General features: G+C 39.1%; 1 protein-coding gene across 1 annotated transcript in view; it reads left to right on the top strand.

The window, feature by feature from the left end:
• Positions 1-1,399: 1,399 nt before the first annotated feature.
• MIB1 (MIB E3 ubiquitin protein ligase 1) overlaps positions 1,400-16,502 on the top strand; it is a 118,462-nt gene continuing 103,359 nt past the window's right edge. Inside the window, exon 1 of the mRNA XM_030842663.3 lies at positions 1,400-2,451. Within this exon, the coding sequence (XP_030698523.1) occupies positions 2,223-2,451 (229 nt within the window). The 5' untranslated portion in view covers positions 1,400-2,222. The remainder of the gene's footprint in view (positions 2,452-16,502) is intronic.

The raw sequence follows: 16,502 nt of genomic DNA, 5'->3' as shown, positions 1-16,502 counted from the left end.
AGGTTGCACTATTGTCTTATCATCTCAGTTGGCCTCTTCTCGAGTTAGCTTACTTTACAAAGTCAACCACAGTATAACTTGTGCAGTGGCTATATTTTTTTCTAAAAATCTTTTATCAAGTTATTAATGCATGTGATCAATTTAACAGGTGAACAAGAAAAGAAGGAAACCAGAAAAGAACCCAGAGAGAAAAGAAAGAGTTGGCAGAGAAAGAATAGCACATTTAACACTTCCAGGGTGAAAATGCTTTGAAATAGAGTACATATTTGACTGCTTATTTTGAACAAATATTTGAACTGCTTAGTTTCTAAAATAAGCTCTGTTTGGCCTTTGGGATTCCATACTGGTATTTTCCTGTTTCACTGACATGAAAAATTAAGAACATTTATTTCACTACATAATCATTCACTGGTTACTCTTTTTTTTTTTTCCATTGGTTACTCTTTAACACACCCTTTCTTTCCACTTGATTATTCGATACTGCTGGAGTATTCCTTGCTCCCTTGACTCAGGAAAAGCAACAGTATGCTAACGATGCATCCGTGTGGGCGGTGAACAAATGATTTTAAATCCTACACACCATGATGTCATTTAAGTAATACCAGCCAGAAACCACTCTGTGATTGGGGGCCGAATTATGTAATGGATGGGCAAGATGTTGTTAAATGGGCAATATGCTTGTAAAATCTCTCCCAGGAGCTTGTGCTGTTTGGAGTCTACTTACCACCCTGACTCCGCATAAAGGCAAGACACACATCATTCAGTAACATTCTGCTCAGTTTAAAAACACATCACTAATTACCCACTGTGGTCTGAAATACTTTCAATTTACATATACAGAAATACAGGTTGCCCTTAATCTGTGTCATAATCTGTCCTGTTCCCCACCCCGTTAAAAAAGAAAAACTACATAAACACACTACTATATATAAAATAGGTAACTAATAAGGACCAACTGTTATAGTACAGGAAGCTCTACTCAATACTCTGTAATGGACTATATGGGAAAAGAATCTAAATAAGAGTAGATATATGTATATGTATAATAGATTCACTTTGCTGTACACCTGAAATTAACACAACATTGTAAATCAACTATACTCCAATAAAAATTAAAAGCAAAAAGACTAAAACGTTATGTAATCCCAAATTCACAATTAGTACATCCAGATACTCTACAACTTGTTTAAAGACTGACCTCACCAGAGATACCCGCTTTCAGCAGCCCAGACCACATCCGGATCCTCACTGCCTCCAGTCCCACCTAAAAATCGGCCAGACGCACTTCCTTGCCCCGCCCCTTCCCTCACAGCCAATGGGACGCGCGGCACAACCGATCTGCAACAACTCCAGGGAACCGCCCCTCCATCGTTTCAGACTGGGGCTGGGCGTCTGCCCCTTAGCTTTTCCAACACTTGCGCATGCGTACCCTCACAGGGCCTTGGCAAGGCGCTTAGGGAACGATTTTCTCTGCTTTCTTCAGTCGCGCGACTCTCCAAAACCCTTCCACCGTACTGTTACTGAGGAGCCCTGTCCTAATCCCTCAGACAACGTGCTGCTGCGGCCTTCGGTGCGCCAGTACCCGGATGTGGCGCCGCTCTCGCCCGGCGGAGACTCTGTTGCTGGGCGGAGCGCGGCGGCGTGCGCGGGGGCAGAGAGAAGGGGGCCCCTGGGCCCGGGCGCTCGCCGGGCGCCGGCAGGTACCATCACTGCCCACGGGGGAGGAGGCGGCGCCGGCGCTCGGGCGTCCACCCCGGAGCGAGGGCCCAGGGGAGAAAATAGGCCGGCAGTTAAGCTTGCTGCCCGCCGCCCGCGCCGTCTCCCCGGGGTTAACCTCCCCCGGCCCCCTGTGCTCCCCGCGCTCCCGGTCGGGGGAGAGCGTGGTCTCCTGGCGGCCGTCGCTGTAGCCCGGCCGGGGAGCCCGGAGGAAGCGGGGGAGTCCCCGCCCACGGCCCCATCCTCTCTGCCCGCCCGCCGCCGCCGCCGCCTCTGAGCTGCTGCAGTCCGGCCTTCAGTCCGAGCGGGGGGCGCGGCGGCGACGGCTGGGGAGCGGCTTTGGGCTCGGAGGGGACCGCGCCGCCGCCCCCGTGAGTTATTCTCACGTCCCCCGGGGCTCGCTGCCGCCCCCGCCGGCGCCGAGAGTCCGGCCCGGGCCCAACTCCCTCACGGGTCCCCCGGCGGCGGCGGCGGCGGCGGCGGCGGAGCCCACCGCTCGGGCCCCGATGAGTAACTCCAGGAATAACCGGGTGATGGTGGAAGGGGTCGGGGCCCGAGTCGTGCGCGGCCCGGACTGGAAGTGGGGGAAGCAGGATGGTGGCGAGGGCCATGTGGGCACGGTCCGGAGCTTCGAAAGTCCCGAGGAGGTGGTGGTGGTGTGGGACAACGGCACCGCCGCCAACTACCGCTGCTCCGGGGCCTACGACCTGCGTATCCTGGACAGCGCGCCCACGGGTAAGCGGCGGCCACCTGGCCCGGGGCCTGCGCGCGTGGGGCAGGGGCGAGGCGGGGTGCGGGGGCGTCGGGAGGCCTGGGAGAAGCCCGTGGTGGAACGCCTACCGTGCAGCGCCTGGCTGGAGGGAGCGGGGAAGGAGTCAAAGGGAATTTTAGGTTCAATACCTGGTAAACAAAAACTTACAAAAAAGACCCCTCTTCTCTTCCCTCCGTCCCATCCCCAAGGGGAATGATGGCTGCACCATCATGGGGATGCTTTCAAGCCTGGAAGGCACAAAGCACCGGGAAGACCGCAGACACTTCCCCTCCTCTTTCTCCTCTAGGGAAGGGGTCTAGAGAGGCCTGTCTAATAAGCCATTGAAATTAATCAGCCACCGAGTGATGAGTGTCTGAAGGGAGGCTTGCCTTGCCATATGGTGTTTAGTTGACCGGTTACAATTGCCGAGGGGCCGTTGGTACCTCGGATTTGTTGCGATAGCCTTTTTTCCTCCTCATCTAACACATAGAAAGACTTGGAGTTCAGTAGCTGAATGCTGCTACTTAGTACCCTGTGGAATGATTTTTCATTTTGTTTCGTTGTGTATCTTTATACCAATAGAGGGAAAAACAGCCCAAGCTGTTGAACCCTTTCTTTGTGTTAAATACTCTTTTCAAGTGGAAGATAGGTATAGGGGACACCTGATATCTTTTAACGTCTCAGTTCATTTGTAAGGTTATATCAGAGACTTATCCATTAACACAGCAATGAGTCAGTGTCCTTCTTGATTCACCAAATTTCAGGGCACTGTTTGTTATTGACTCTAGGATTTTTATATAATATGATAAACTGAAAGCTTGCTCTCAAAATAATTTAATCGAGTTCATTTTCACATAGATTTATCCTTGGTACTCTGTTCAGTAGGAAATAGTTTCAAATTTAAAATTTGATAATTTTCAGAATGCTTAAATAAACTATTTTTAAAGCTTTATGATTGAGTTTGGCAAAACCTAACAAATCCTGAAATAGGTACATAGTTACTGTTAGCACCAATAAAAAGGAAATTAACACAAGGCAGTTCAGGTTTTGAATAGATAATTCATAAAATTGTGTTTCTTTGCTGGCTTTTTAAACATTGCAGAGGATTTATGTGCAGGACCAGTTTCTTGTGTGTTCTTACAGAATACTCATGGCAAGCATATGTATTAACGTATTGTAAATCTGCAACCCTTTTAAGGCCCAGTGGTAATACACTATATTCTTTTCTGTACTTTTGCTTCTTAACTTAATAGTACCTATTAGTGATTGTTCCATGTTAGCACATAGATGTCTGCCTTATTCTTTCATAGCTGCATAATATTACAGTGATTGGATGCAGTAATTTATTTAACCAGTGCTTTGTTGATGGGCATTTGTATTCTTTCAGGTTTTCTTATTTACGGTGATGCATTGAATGACTCTTTGTACATATATCCTGTGCATGTGTACTGAGTACTTTGGAAGTGGAATTGCTGCATCAAAAAGTGCACATATTTAATATTTTGAGAGATGTTGACTAAATGCCTTGGGAAGACATTTTCCCTATTTACCCTCCTACAACACTGTATGGGGCATATTCCTGTTTCTGCACACTCTTAAAATTTTATCCTGCTAGCTCAAGCTAAAGTTTGAGCTCAATAATTTGGAGGCATCTTGGGATCAGTAATTGTAGGTTTATGGGGAATTTTAAATATCTTTCCAGGGTAAAAGTAAAGTGTAACAAATCCTGTACTACAGCAAATTCTGAAGGGATATTCATGTTGTCTGTATGTTTTCTAGTATGGAGTATATCTGTCGTGTAAATAGTTTCGTTATCTTATGTAAAAACAGGTATTTTTCAGAGGTTTAAAAATCTTAGTTTACAGGATAATTTTACACATTAATTTGTTGGTATGTATCAATTCATCTTGTTCCTCTGATTCTGTTAGCAAACATTTTAAAAACACTTCTGGAGAAAATTAATGTTAAGCAAATAAAGCAAGAAAGTAAAGTTTCTTTAAAAAGAAAATGTATGGTATGTTAAAATGTAGAACAGTACTATTTGTTGTTTAGGACAAGGTTTCTCAGTTTTGGTAATATTGCTGTTTTGGACTGATTAGATAATTCTTTGCTGGAGGGGACTGTCCTGTGCACTGTGGCCAGCATCCCTGGCCTCTACTCATTGGTTGCAGTTATGATAACCCAACATTTTTCAGACATTGCCAGGTATGATTGCTGCGGGTTGGTACTCACTGGTTTGGGAATATGTACATATGTGGTAAAAGTGTACCAAAAAATAATAATAAATGCCAAGTTCAAGGGAGTGACTCTCTTTAAACTGAAGGAAGTGGAGTGTAGTAATTTTTTGGGTAAGTTTTATGTCTTAAACTGGGTGGCGGTACATAGGTGTGTGTTATATTTTTATGCCTTTTGTGTTCTTAAATTTCATAGTTAGTTTTTAAAAGTCTTCTAATATTTACCAGGACAACTGAGATTGTCTTTGCTTATCCGTTCTTTGTTCCTTACTTGTTACCCACATTATATGAACAGAAAATTTATTGCAGTCTGTTTGGGAATTAAGAAATGGGTAGCTTTTAAAATAAAATTCTGTGAAACTTTCCTGAGAATTAAGGATTCTGGAATGGTTGAGTCATTTTGAATCTTTCTGATATTTCTTTACTGTGTGTTGGAGATTTGGTCTGAGGGTTGTATGTGGGGTCTGTAACATTTTGGCACAGAAGCTTTGTTTTTTTTTTCTTTCAGGTGACACATGATAAATTTGAATTTATGGTCTAAGATAGTAAAACCTTGAGAAGAGGAGCATTTAGTGTATATTTGAATGATATAACTTCTATTTTGTATCCAGATATATTTGGTTAATTTGTCGTGAGCAAGAAGATCGTGAAAATATATATGTTATTGGTGAATTAAGTTTGGAGTTAATTTTGTGAAGTCTGTAATCAAGTAGGTATAGTTGACCTTTTATCATTTAGGTACTGATTTTATAGGATTTGGGGAGAAATGTGTTTTTACTTAATGCTTGTTTTTTGGTCACTTGACTACAGTGTTGTATTGTTACCAGAGAAAGAGTGGAGAAAATAAATGTGGGTTTCCTATTAAAGTTCTTTCTACTCTCCTGGGTATGGATAACGAAAGTTAGGAGTATAGATGATTAGGTTTATTTAAAACTAGTTTCTGGTATTTTTGGTCCAGGCTGTTTGGGGGGCAGTTCTTTGTAGTTTTCTTCCACCCCTAGCAAAGAGTGCTTCTTAGGTCATTTGTGGACCAGCTCCTTAGACGTCATTATTCAATTGAAGGTCTAGAAGTGCTGACCCTGGATAAAAAGTGAAATGGCTTAATAACCCTCAGCGTTGCCTTTCTGAGGCCTCCTCTTTCTCTTCTGATCTGTTTCTAGAACTACAGGAGAAAAGAGTGTTATCAGGGGACAGAGTCTTAGGAAAAAACAGGGCTTGTGTGAACAATGTTTGGGGAATAGGATGCCAGACCTGGAAAGGATGAGATTTTGTGAGAGGTTTTTTACTAATGGCATCTGTAAGGAAAACTTGATTTTCCTATAGATCCTATCTATTTTAAATACTATGTAAAATGTCTTCTTTTTTTATCTTCATCTGCTAAAACAATGTTTTAAGTGATGAAAGTCCATCTAGTTTTAATACTCCTTGTAAATTGCAGCAACTGAGGACCTCAAGAAATCAACTTGGAGATCTCAAGAAATAGTTATCCCTCTGTCAGTACTTCTCAAACGGACAGTAAGCATGCAGATTAACTGGGAACCTTTAAAAATGGACATTCTCATTCAGTAGGTATGGGATTCAGCAAGAGTAGTTTAAAAGTGCCCAGGTGATGCAGATGATGCTGGCTCATGGACACACTTTGAATAGCAGGATGCTAAGTGACTGCTTGTCTTTTGAGATGTCCAGGCTCTTTGTTGTTTCCTTTTCCCTTCAGCTGATTCCAAGCCTTCATTATTTGTCAGTAATATATGTCTTCAGTTTTGGAGACTGACATTATTGGGCAGGAAGAAGGGGAGGAAATAAAGGAACATGAAACAGCTTTCTTTTTTTTAAAAAAAAACAAAAAACACTACTCTTTTTTAAAAATTTATTTATTTTATTTTATTTATTTTTGGCTGTGTTGGGTCCTAGTTGCTGCGTGCAGGTTTTCTCTAGTTTCCGCGAGAGGGGGCTACTCTTCGTTGTGGTGCACGGGCTTATTGCGGTGGCTTCTCTTGTTGCGGAGCACAGGCTCTAGGTGCGTGGGCTTCAGTAGTTGTGGCACCCAGGCTTGCAGGCTCTAGAGCGCAGGCTCAGTCGTTGGGATGCACAGGCTTAGTTGCTCCGCGGCATGTGGGATCTTCCCGGACCAGGGCTCAAACCCGAGTCCCCCTGCATTGGTAGGCGGATTCTTAACCACTGTGCCACCAGGGAAGTCCCGAAACAGCTTTCTAATATATGTATTTGTTTGCAAATATAATGCTGTCTTAATATATATTCTCGTTCTAAACTTTACAGCCTTATCTCTCTGGATTAGGTATTGCTTTTGGATGTATTTCCCGGTAGCTGCCCACCAGGTTCTCTCTTCCACCTTCCTTAATTGCTAGGCAGTGTGATCACAGTGCACTCTGTGCTTCTGTCTACTGCCACAGGTATGCTGTGTTGTAACTGTCTTTTGCATGAGTTTATTAGTTTGAGAGGAAGGAGTGTGTGTGTGTTCCTTGTATCTCCGTTTTCTAGCAAAGCCATAGCTCTGGATGAATATTTTCTGAATAAAATGCTCTTTTCAAAGAACTTTGGACTCATTTGATCTGCGGTTAGATAGATATTAGCCTAACACAGATAAAAGGGAAGGCTTGGAGAGATGAAGAGACTTGTCCAGTCACAAAGCTGGTGAATGGCAGATGTAGGGATGAAAACCCAGTTCATTGCTTTTCCTCATCATTCTCTCTTCCATTTATAGTATAGTAGTTCAGAAATGATCACCATTTGTATTACTTTTCCTGAGGGAAAATTGATTAGGAAATTTAAATAATTTATTCTAGTCTGTGATATGGTTATTTGATTAACTTAATGTAACATTGTTGGAGATTAATGGTTTTTCTGTGTGTATCCAACATGACAGGTAGTTTATTACATGTAATTATCTTTAGCCTCCTTTAAGAAAACATATCAGTCCTGTGAAAGAGTTTTTGCAAAGTAATTGCTCTCAAAGCAAGTAATTGAGCTGCACATGAGGCTGTCAGATTCTCCAGCTCAGCTGGTTAGCCTTTACTATATGGTATTGTTTTTTTACTTTATTGGGGTTCTTCATCTTTTATGTTTTCTTTGTTCCAAACAGTGGCCCAAAGTCCCAGTCATCCTGCACTCTTGAAGCCAAGCTCTGCTCTTGGCAGAAGATGTGACATGGTCATATCTCTAAACTATCAGATCTTACTGAAACTCACCTTGTTCATAAAGCTTCTTTTGTTTTATGAGAAAAATTGGCTTATTAATATTTATGTTTGTATGTGTGTGCTCAGGGGCAACATAGATACTTACATTACCTGGTGTGGGAGAAAATTTTCATTTAGAAGTTAGAAGCCAGCTAGCTAGCTTTTTCGTTTAGCAATGAAATAAATGGATTATATCAATTTAAATATAAATTTCCCTCTACCTTTCAAAATTTGATTTAATGTTAATAGTAAAGAGCTAATATCTATTCATACAGCTAAATCACAGCTAACCTGGGAAATACAAATTAAAAAAAGAGACTTCACCCCATTTAGATTGATTAAAAGTCTAAAAATAGTATGCATTGATAAAGAATATGGGGAAATCAGAACTCTCAAGTTACTGGTGGGATTGTAAATTAGTACAACTACTTTGAGAAGCAGTTTGGCAACATCTTGTAAATTAAAAAAAAAAATTCATGTATCCTGCAACTGAGAAAATTTACTTCTAAATGTTATGTCACGAGATTCTCAAGCACACATCCATAAAGAGATATATATAAAGAAATTCACTGCAGTCTTGTTTATAAAAGCAGTAATTTGAAGTGACTGAAAATTTATATGTAGAGTATATTATGTTGCATGAGTCTACAATACAATATTGTATTGTATTGTATTATTGTATTGTATACAATAAAATATTATCAGTTAAAATGAAAGAATTAGCCTATATTTATCAGATATATGGTGAGTGAAAAAGTAGATTTCAAGGAGATACTGGAGATAATACTGTGTTTTTTATGTAAGTTTGAAAAAAGACTAAAAGTTCTTTTTATGGAAAAATATATGTAGAAAAAGGATAAAGACTTAGACTGAAAGGATCTAACCTCAGGGTGGTATTTTGGTATTTTTCTTTTCATCTCATCAAATTATTATTTTTCTTTTTAATGAGAGCAATGTGATTTTTCTTCATTGTTTTTGGAAATCTTGGTTTAGTATGTTAGTAAATCAAGTCTAAATTGAGTTTGTTTCCATTCTTGATTTTGTTGGACGCATTAGCTCTCAGGAGACCTCACGAAGATAGACGATAGATCCAAAGGGAAGAAGTGCATTTCTGATGTGTCCTTGCTGGTTATGAAGCTGTTGTCTCTTGCCTTCAGTTCACCCTCTGCGCTCCTGCCCCTGAGGCTGGGCTGGGGGTGGGGAGGGATATACTCTTTCTTGTTTTGCTTGCTCTTCCTTCAGGTATCATTTCACTGAGCAGGATTTCAGTGCCAGTATTTGATTCCAGTTTGCTTATTTCCAACACCATCAGAAGTAGCCTGATGTGCACCCCCCGCCCCGTGATGCTAGCACCTGCCAGTTGCAACCCCTCTTTAAAAGTCTGGATCCCAGCCCTATGAGACCCCTCCTTTAAGCCTCTTCCTTTTTTTTTAATACGCCATGATTTATTTCTTTTTTAAAATTTATTTACTTATTTTTATTTGTGGCTGCATTGGGTCTTTGTTGCTGCGCACGGGCTTTCTCTAGTTGTGGCGAGCGGGGGCTACTCTTTGTTGCGGTGTGCCTGCTTCTTATTGCAGTGGCTTTTCTTGTTGTGGAGCACAGGCTGTAGGCGCGTGGGCTTCAGTAGTTGCGGCTCGCGGGCTGTAGAGCACAGGCTCAGTAGTTGTGGCACATGGGCTTAGTTGCTCTGGGCATGTGGGATCTTCCCAGACCAGGGCTCAAACCCATGTCCCCTGCCTTAGCAGGCAGATTCTTAACCACTGCACCATGTAAGTCCCTGCCTCTTATATTTTAATAATACTATTTTTCATTGTTTCCCCATTTTTAGAAGTGGTGTGGTTTCCTGTCTCCTGACTGGACCCTGATTAATACAATGTGTTTACCAAATCTCAATCTTATTTTTCTATCCCATTTACCAGTTAAGTAAACATTTTTATTGAAATTTAGCTAGTAATTTTCCATCTTTTCTGATGCTGATCATTTCTAACAAACGAATTGGACAGTGTTTCACTTTTACATTGTGAATAAATAAATTCAAAATCCACTGAATTTAAAATGAAATAAAAGTGATTTTCCTTTATGGATGCAGATATTAGAGTTTATTGGTGATACACATTGTTTCAGCATTAAAGACCATATAATGATGGAAGAATCTCCAAATGTCAGTTTTCACGGTGCTTACTCTAGTTTCTTTTGGACTGCGTTTATTTTTTTATTTATTGTCAGACATCACCTTTACCTGGAAGGGATAGATTAAATGGTGTAATTTAAAAATATATGTATCTTCTAGGGAGCACACCGTTAACAACCACTTTTCATTCCAGAAAAGGTGTGCAATTTGGGAATACTTATTTTATTTAAAAAAAATGGAACTATTCTTAATTTTGACCCTCAAGCACTTTGTTGCAAGATAATCAACATGCTGTTTTGTATCATTAGGAGGGGCTCCACAAGACTGCTTAACTAGGCACAAAATAGGTGCAGCCTGTCTTAATGTGCAAGAAGTGAGCAACAGTGTTAGACCCTCAGGCTGTCAAACTCCCACTCACCTTTAGTACACCTTGTATTCCGTGTGTGATTTTTTTTTCTTTTTTTTGTGGAGACCCACTGAGGGTGCTAGTATCAGCTGAATAATGTACAATTAATAACCTAATTTCATTCATAGATTTTTAGCAAAATAGTAAATATAGGGAATTCCCTGGCAGTCCAGTGGTTGAGACTCCGAGCTTTCACTGCTGAGGGCCTGGGTTCAATCCCTGGTCAGGACCTAAGATCCCACAAGCTGTGTGGTGTGGCCAAAAAAAAAAAAAAGAAGAAAAGAAAAAAGAAAAATAGTAAATATAAAAGTATTAATGGAGGTCCACAACCCTTTATTCAGAATGCTTGGGACTGAATTTATAAACTTTTGTTAATGCCCACTTCCAGGTCCACAGCAGCACCCTGTCATCAGATACACCAATATTTCTGCAGGAAGCATATGAATGGTTATACTAAGGGGGTAAATAAAGACTACACAGCCTCTTGTTTGTTCAGATCAGGATTTACCACTAAATGAGTTTCCTGCTCATTTACAAAAAACTTAAGAGTTTTGGGATTTTGGACAGATAAGAGATTGTGGGCTTATCTCTTTAATTTCAGAGGATCATCTTTTATATTTCCTGGGTCATGTACTTCACTTTGAAAACCATTGCACTGTCACCAAGCAGGAGCTTATGCATTTTAAGTATCTGTAGGGAAATGGCTTTTTTAGAACACTCCTCATTCTCCTAAGCCCGTTTCTTTACTCATATACTTTCATATGTCCCCATACCAATTTAGCTTGCCTTTTTTTATCATCATGTTTGCATTACAGCGATTAAACCACCTCCTCAGATGGAACTAGGAACACAGGAACAATTTTGATCTTTGCCCATAGATTAGCTCTATGTAAATAAGTTCTTGTGAAATAGTCTGGTACCTAAGTTATCTTTAAAACTTTGTTTCTGAGGGAAAATGGTTCTGAATTCTAAACAGCGGGCTTTTAAATGAACTTGTAGGACACAACTAAGATAAGGTGGGGTTTAAATTAATGGAGGAGATAATGGAATGCAGCAGGTAGTCCAGACATTCATTTCTGGCTTTGGATTGCCTTTGGGAGCATATTTACTTTTGTAGATGCTTGCTGTGGTTAGGGTTAGTTTATATTCTCTAAGCACACTCATGATAAGAGTATATAGCTTTCTCCTGGGATGGATTTATCTTCTTGATGATAATTTTGTTCTGAAAAAATCAAGAAATGGGGTAGAAACGTTTTGATGTTAAAAATCATTATTTGAATTTTGGGAGTTTTGCAGGGCTAGTGATAATAAATCATAAAAGCTTGAGATTGTAATATTTTACATTGTGGTGCCTTGCTCGCCCCTCTTTCCCAGTCTCTTATCATGGAGTAGTGAAAAATGCACGAGCTTAGTAGGGAAGTCAAGGTATTTGTTCATTCTAGATTTTCTCACGTGGCCTCGTTAACTAGGGGAATGGACTAACATTTACTGAGCTCCCATCATGTGTCAGGAACTATGCTAAGCTTTTTATATACTTTATCTCATTTAAACTTCATAAAAGTGTTGTTCGATAACCTTCATTTTACTTATGAGAAAACAGGCTGTGAGAAATGAACTGATTTGCCCAAGATTTCATAAGTAATTGGTTGATGGCTGAGATTCAAATCTAGGTTTGTCAGTCTTTTTTTTTCCCCCTGCCTTATAACATTAGTCTCTTTAAAACTTTAATTCTTCACCTGTAAAATGAAGTTGGAGTAGGTCAAGGTACACAGGTGTTTTGCTTGTAAAATGAAAAAATGAATTTTTATCTGTTAGGAAAAAAATAAAATGGATAAAATTCTTCTTTTTGACCTTATTAATTTTCTACTCTTGTGTAACAAGTGCTAAAAATAACAAATATATTACTAAAATTGCCAGTTGTATGCCTAATTTGACACCTTGTTTCCTTTGTTTGGACTGTGTAAAGCATGATTGTAATTTTATTATGCAAGCTTATAATAATGTGGAGTAGCAGAGGCTGCAAAAATAGATGAGGGAATAACTTGTCCAACAGAAAAGATATGATGAAAGAGTTGTAGATTTTGGGTGAGGCACTTTCAAAGACATCTCCTTAACTCATAACAGGAGTTGGTTGGAAGTAGATGGTGTTTCACTCTACAACACTTTTGAAATTAACTAAGAAGTAGATAATGTTTTCAATTTTAAAAATGTATCTCTTTGAGATTTATTTGAATATTAGAATAGGATTTAATAACTTATATTTTTAGTGCAGAGGTTGAATGGGGAACATGATGCCCTAGATATGTAATTATTCTTCAAATAAAATCAGAGCTAAGGGCTTCCCTGGTGGCGCAGTGGTTGAGAGTCCGCCTGCTGATGCAGGGGACCCGGGTTCGTGCCCCGGTCCGGGAGGATCCCACGTGCCACGGAGCGGCTGGGCCCATGAGCCATGGCCGCTGAACCTGCGCGTCCGGAGCCTGTGCTCCGCAACGGGAGAGACCACAACAGTGAGAGGCTTGCATACCGAAAGAAAAAAAAAAAAAAAAATCAGAGCTAAGTAGAGGGAAAAACCCTGGTAGGGTAAAAGCGTAAGAGGCCAAGCTTTGTAATCAGCCTCCTCACATGGGTTTGAATTTGAGCCCACCACTTACTAAGGTGTGCCTTCATATGGTCAATTTCTTCATCTATAAATGAGGATAATAATGCCTACCTTTTAGTATTGCTGGGAAAGTTAATAAAATATATGTGAAGCACCTAGCTTGGTACTGATTTAAGTAGTGGTTAGTATTATTAATAATAACAATACTATTTTCACTAATTTACTGTTTCTCAAGAGTAAGGAATGTGGAGTACACCAACCAGCTGGCAGGTCACAAAGGCCTCACCCTCAGTAGCAATTTTAATTACATTTCAGCCAGTTTCTAAACCATAAGTACTTTGATGGTTCAGGGAGAATAAAATGCATACTCAAGTTGGTTAACCCTCTTTAATCTCTGTAAACTTGTCACATTGATTTGGGGTTAAAATTGAATGAATCCATAAATCAGAAATAGGAATTCTTGGTTGGCTGAGTGACATCAGCAAACGGTTATGCCACAGCAAGTAATTGCTTTTAAACACTGTTTAATGACTTGTAAATTATTTTTTGAGGTTAGGTGAAATCTTTTAATTAGGGCAAAAGATTAGAGGATTAGCTAGGCACTATACTAGTCTACTAGGAATGCTTATTTTTTATTTTAAAAAAGTTTTTAAATTTATTACATAGTATTTAAGATATCCAAGTGGATAAGTGATTAATAAATGTGAACCTATCTAGAAATAAAGCATTTCTAATGTTTAAAACACTCTCTGTACTTCTTCCCAATTTCATTCCCTTCCTCTCCTAAAGTAACCACTGTGTAGAAATTAGTAATTCCCATGGGTTTCTTTACGTTTATGCTGTGTTGTATATATCTGTAAACAGTGCATAGTACTTTATTTGCAACATTCTGTATTCTTGAACAATTTTAAAATTCAACATTATGGTTGAAGGATTCATCCATGTTGAATTGTGTGGCTCTTGAGTGTTCATTTTAGGTATTCCATTGTATACCTAATACATATCTTCACTCTCTTGTTAATGAACATTTACATTGTTTACTTTTTCTTTTGCTCTTACACAAAGTGATAATTCACATATTCTTGTTCCATGTTTAAGTGCTTCACATAATGAACTGCTTGTAGTAAGAACCTTCTCTCTTTCAATCATTTTTTTCTCTCTAGAAATTTAACATTTTACTTAAATCAGTGCTTTATGAATTTGAGCTGTTTTTCTTGGCTCTTTTAAGAAACTTGTGGTTATTGATCTCGACCATAGTGTTTTACTGGTCTCATAAAATTTGCCAGCAAAAAGACTTAAGCTATGTAAATACTCTAAGTTATTGAATTTAGGCGAGATGTCATTAAAATGTAGAGCAGATGGTCATTTGAGTATTAGAATGAGTCAAAAGCTATCATCAGGTGGTTCATTTAACGGCGGCAGATGTCTTCATAAAGCTTAGCAAAGGGGAAGAGTGTTAACTCTCTAGGGTGGTATGGTATTCTTTAGGAGGGAGAAAAAGCATTCATGAGTTTAGTTAGGGAATTAAATTTTATTGAATTTTTAAGGAATAACTCTTGGAGGTTCTAAGGAGGTTCAGAGTGGAAGGGAGTGCTTGAGAATGAATTGGGTGGATGAAGTAAGGGGAAACAAAAAAGCTGCCAGAGTAAGAGACCAGTAAAATGTTGGCCTTGTTCATTTAATTCTTTTTCCTTTTTTATGTTTTCTTTAAATGTCATCTTTTGTTTTAAAGTCAATTAATTGCATTCTCATTAAAAATTCTGTACTGCTCATTTTGGTAGTGGAGTGGGTTGCTTTGTTTACTTTTTCCAATTCTCAGTATTAGTCTGTTTCACAGCTGTTCAGTAGCTTTGTTGGCATTTGAACTGTGGGAACCAAGAAAGGATTTGGATGTGCTTTTGTGTGCATTAGTGGTTTTCCTGAAGTATTCTTTAAAACCGTGAATTGTAGAAGTTTTTTTTTTTTTTAACCAGTTATCATTGTATGTTTAAATGGCTGCTTTTAAAGAAAGCCTGTACTCAGATTATGAGCTCATGAATGTTATTGTATTTTGGAGAAAATGAACGTAGAGATGAAAAATATGTAAATAGGGGAACAGCTGAAAACTGGGCTTTTCCTTTTCTGGTCAAGTGAGGAGGTTGGGATACATTTTCCCTATGCCTTTCATCAGTCAGCACTCATTTGAAGAGCTGTGCAGATAAATTAGGATATACCTCTTAGTGTGTATTGGATACCCATTTGTTTAGTGTATTTGACTTTTTGTGATGGCATAGGAGACCTATTTTAGACCTGTTCAGAAACTTAACTACTGTGTGGACATTTACTGTTACTGCTATTTAATGTTAATTAGGATGTTTTTGGTCATGATGCTTTCCTGTGGTAAGACAAATTAGACTCTTAAGGCACGTGGCAATAAGGAGTGTACTTATTAGCTATATATTTTCTTTTCATAAGCACAGAATAGCTCAAGTTAGGGTAAGGGTTAAAAGACGTAAAAACTTCTGAGTAGCAGTGTACCACATTGCTGAAGTAACTATTTGAACGTTGGTTTCTGTAAATACTTGGAGTTCCTCATGTTTTTGTTTATTTTTAGCTTTTATTTAGAAGTGACATATACCAGCATTTCTGATGCTTATACTGCATATTAAATGCCCCTTCTCGCCCAGCTGCTTCCTAGAATTAATACATACCCAGTGTAGAAAACTTGGAAAACCCCAAAGGGCGATCCCGTCAAGCACATTTTGGGGGTTATCTTTCTAGTTTTTCTGGGCACATGTGTTATATGTATAATGTAATTTATGTACCAAAGTGCTCTATTGTAATTCTTTGCATACTGCTTTATAAAATAATAATATAGTTTACCATCTCAGTACCATTTCTTCTACAACATGGTTTAATAACTGCATAGAATTTCTATGGATTACCTTAGTTTACACATAAATAGCTGCATCCCCATCTTTTCAATATGTTATGTTAAATTTTTATTTACTGCAAACAATTTAGTATCATGAGATGTACCTTTTAAAAAATTTGAAGACAGGGTCAAAATCTTTTAAAGCATTTGAAACATTTTGCAAGTACCTTCCATAGAGATTGTATCAATTTCTGTTTCCCTCTCAGCAGTATGACTGGCTCCCTTGACACCATCTTCACGTACACGGACATATTATTTTTAATCTGTTCCAATTTAAGAGGATAAAGTTGATATCTCTTGTTTTGTATTTTCTTTTTAAAATTATGAAATTAATACTTATAATAAAACTAAACAATTGAAAATTGTATGTAATGAAGCTAAACAACTGAAAAGTGTATACAGAAAAAATGTGAAGGTGCCTTCTCCTTCCTCATCTGTGTATCCTCAACCACTGTCAGCAGTTTGGAGGAGTTTCCAGGTTTTCTCTATTTATACACTTCCTATATGTGTGTGTGACTTCTAGGTTTTGTGTCATGCTTAGAGAGACTTTACTC

The sequence above is a fragment of the Globicephala melas genome, chromosome 13 (assembly GCF_963455315.2).
Source record: "Globicephala melas chromosome 13, mGloMel1.2, whole genome shotgun sequence".
NCBI classification, from domain to species: Eukaryota; Metazoa; Chordata; class Mammalia; order Artiodactyla; family Delphinidae; genus Globicephala; species Globicephala melas.
This window is presented reverse-complemented; position numbering and strand designations above follow the sequence as displayed.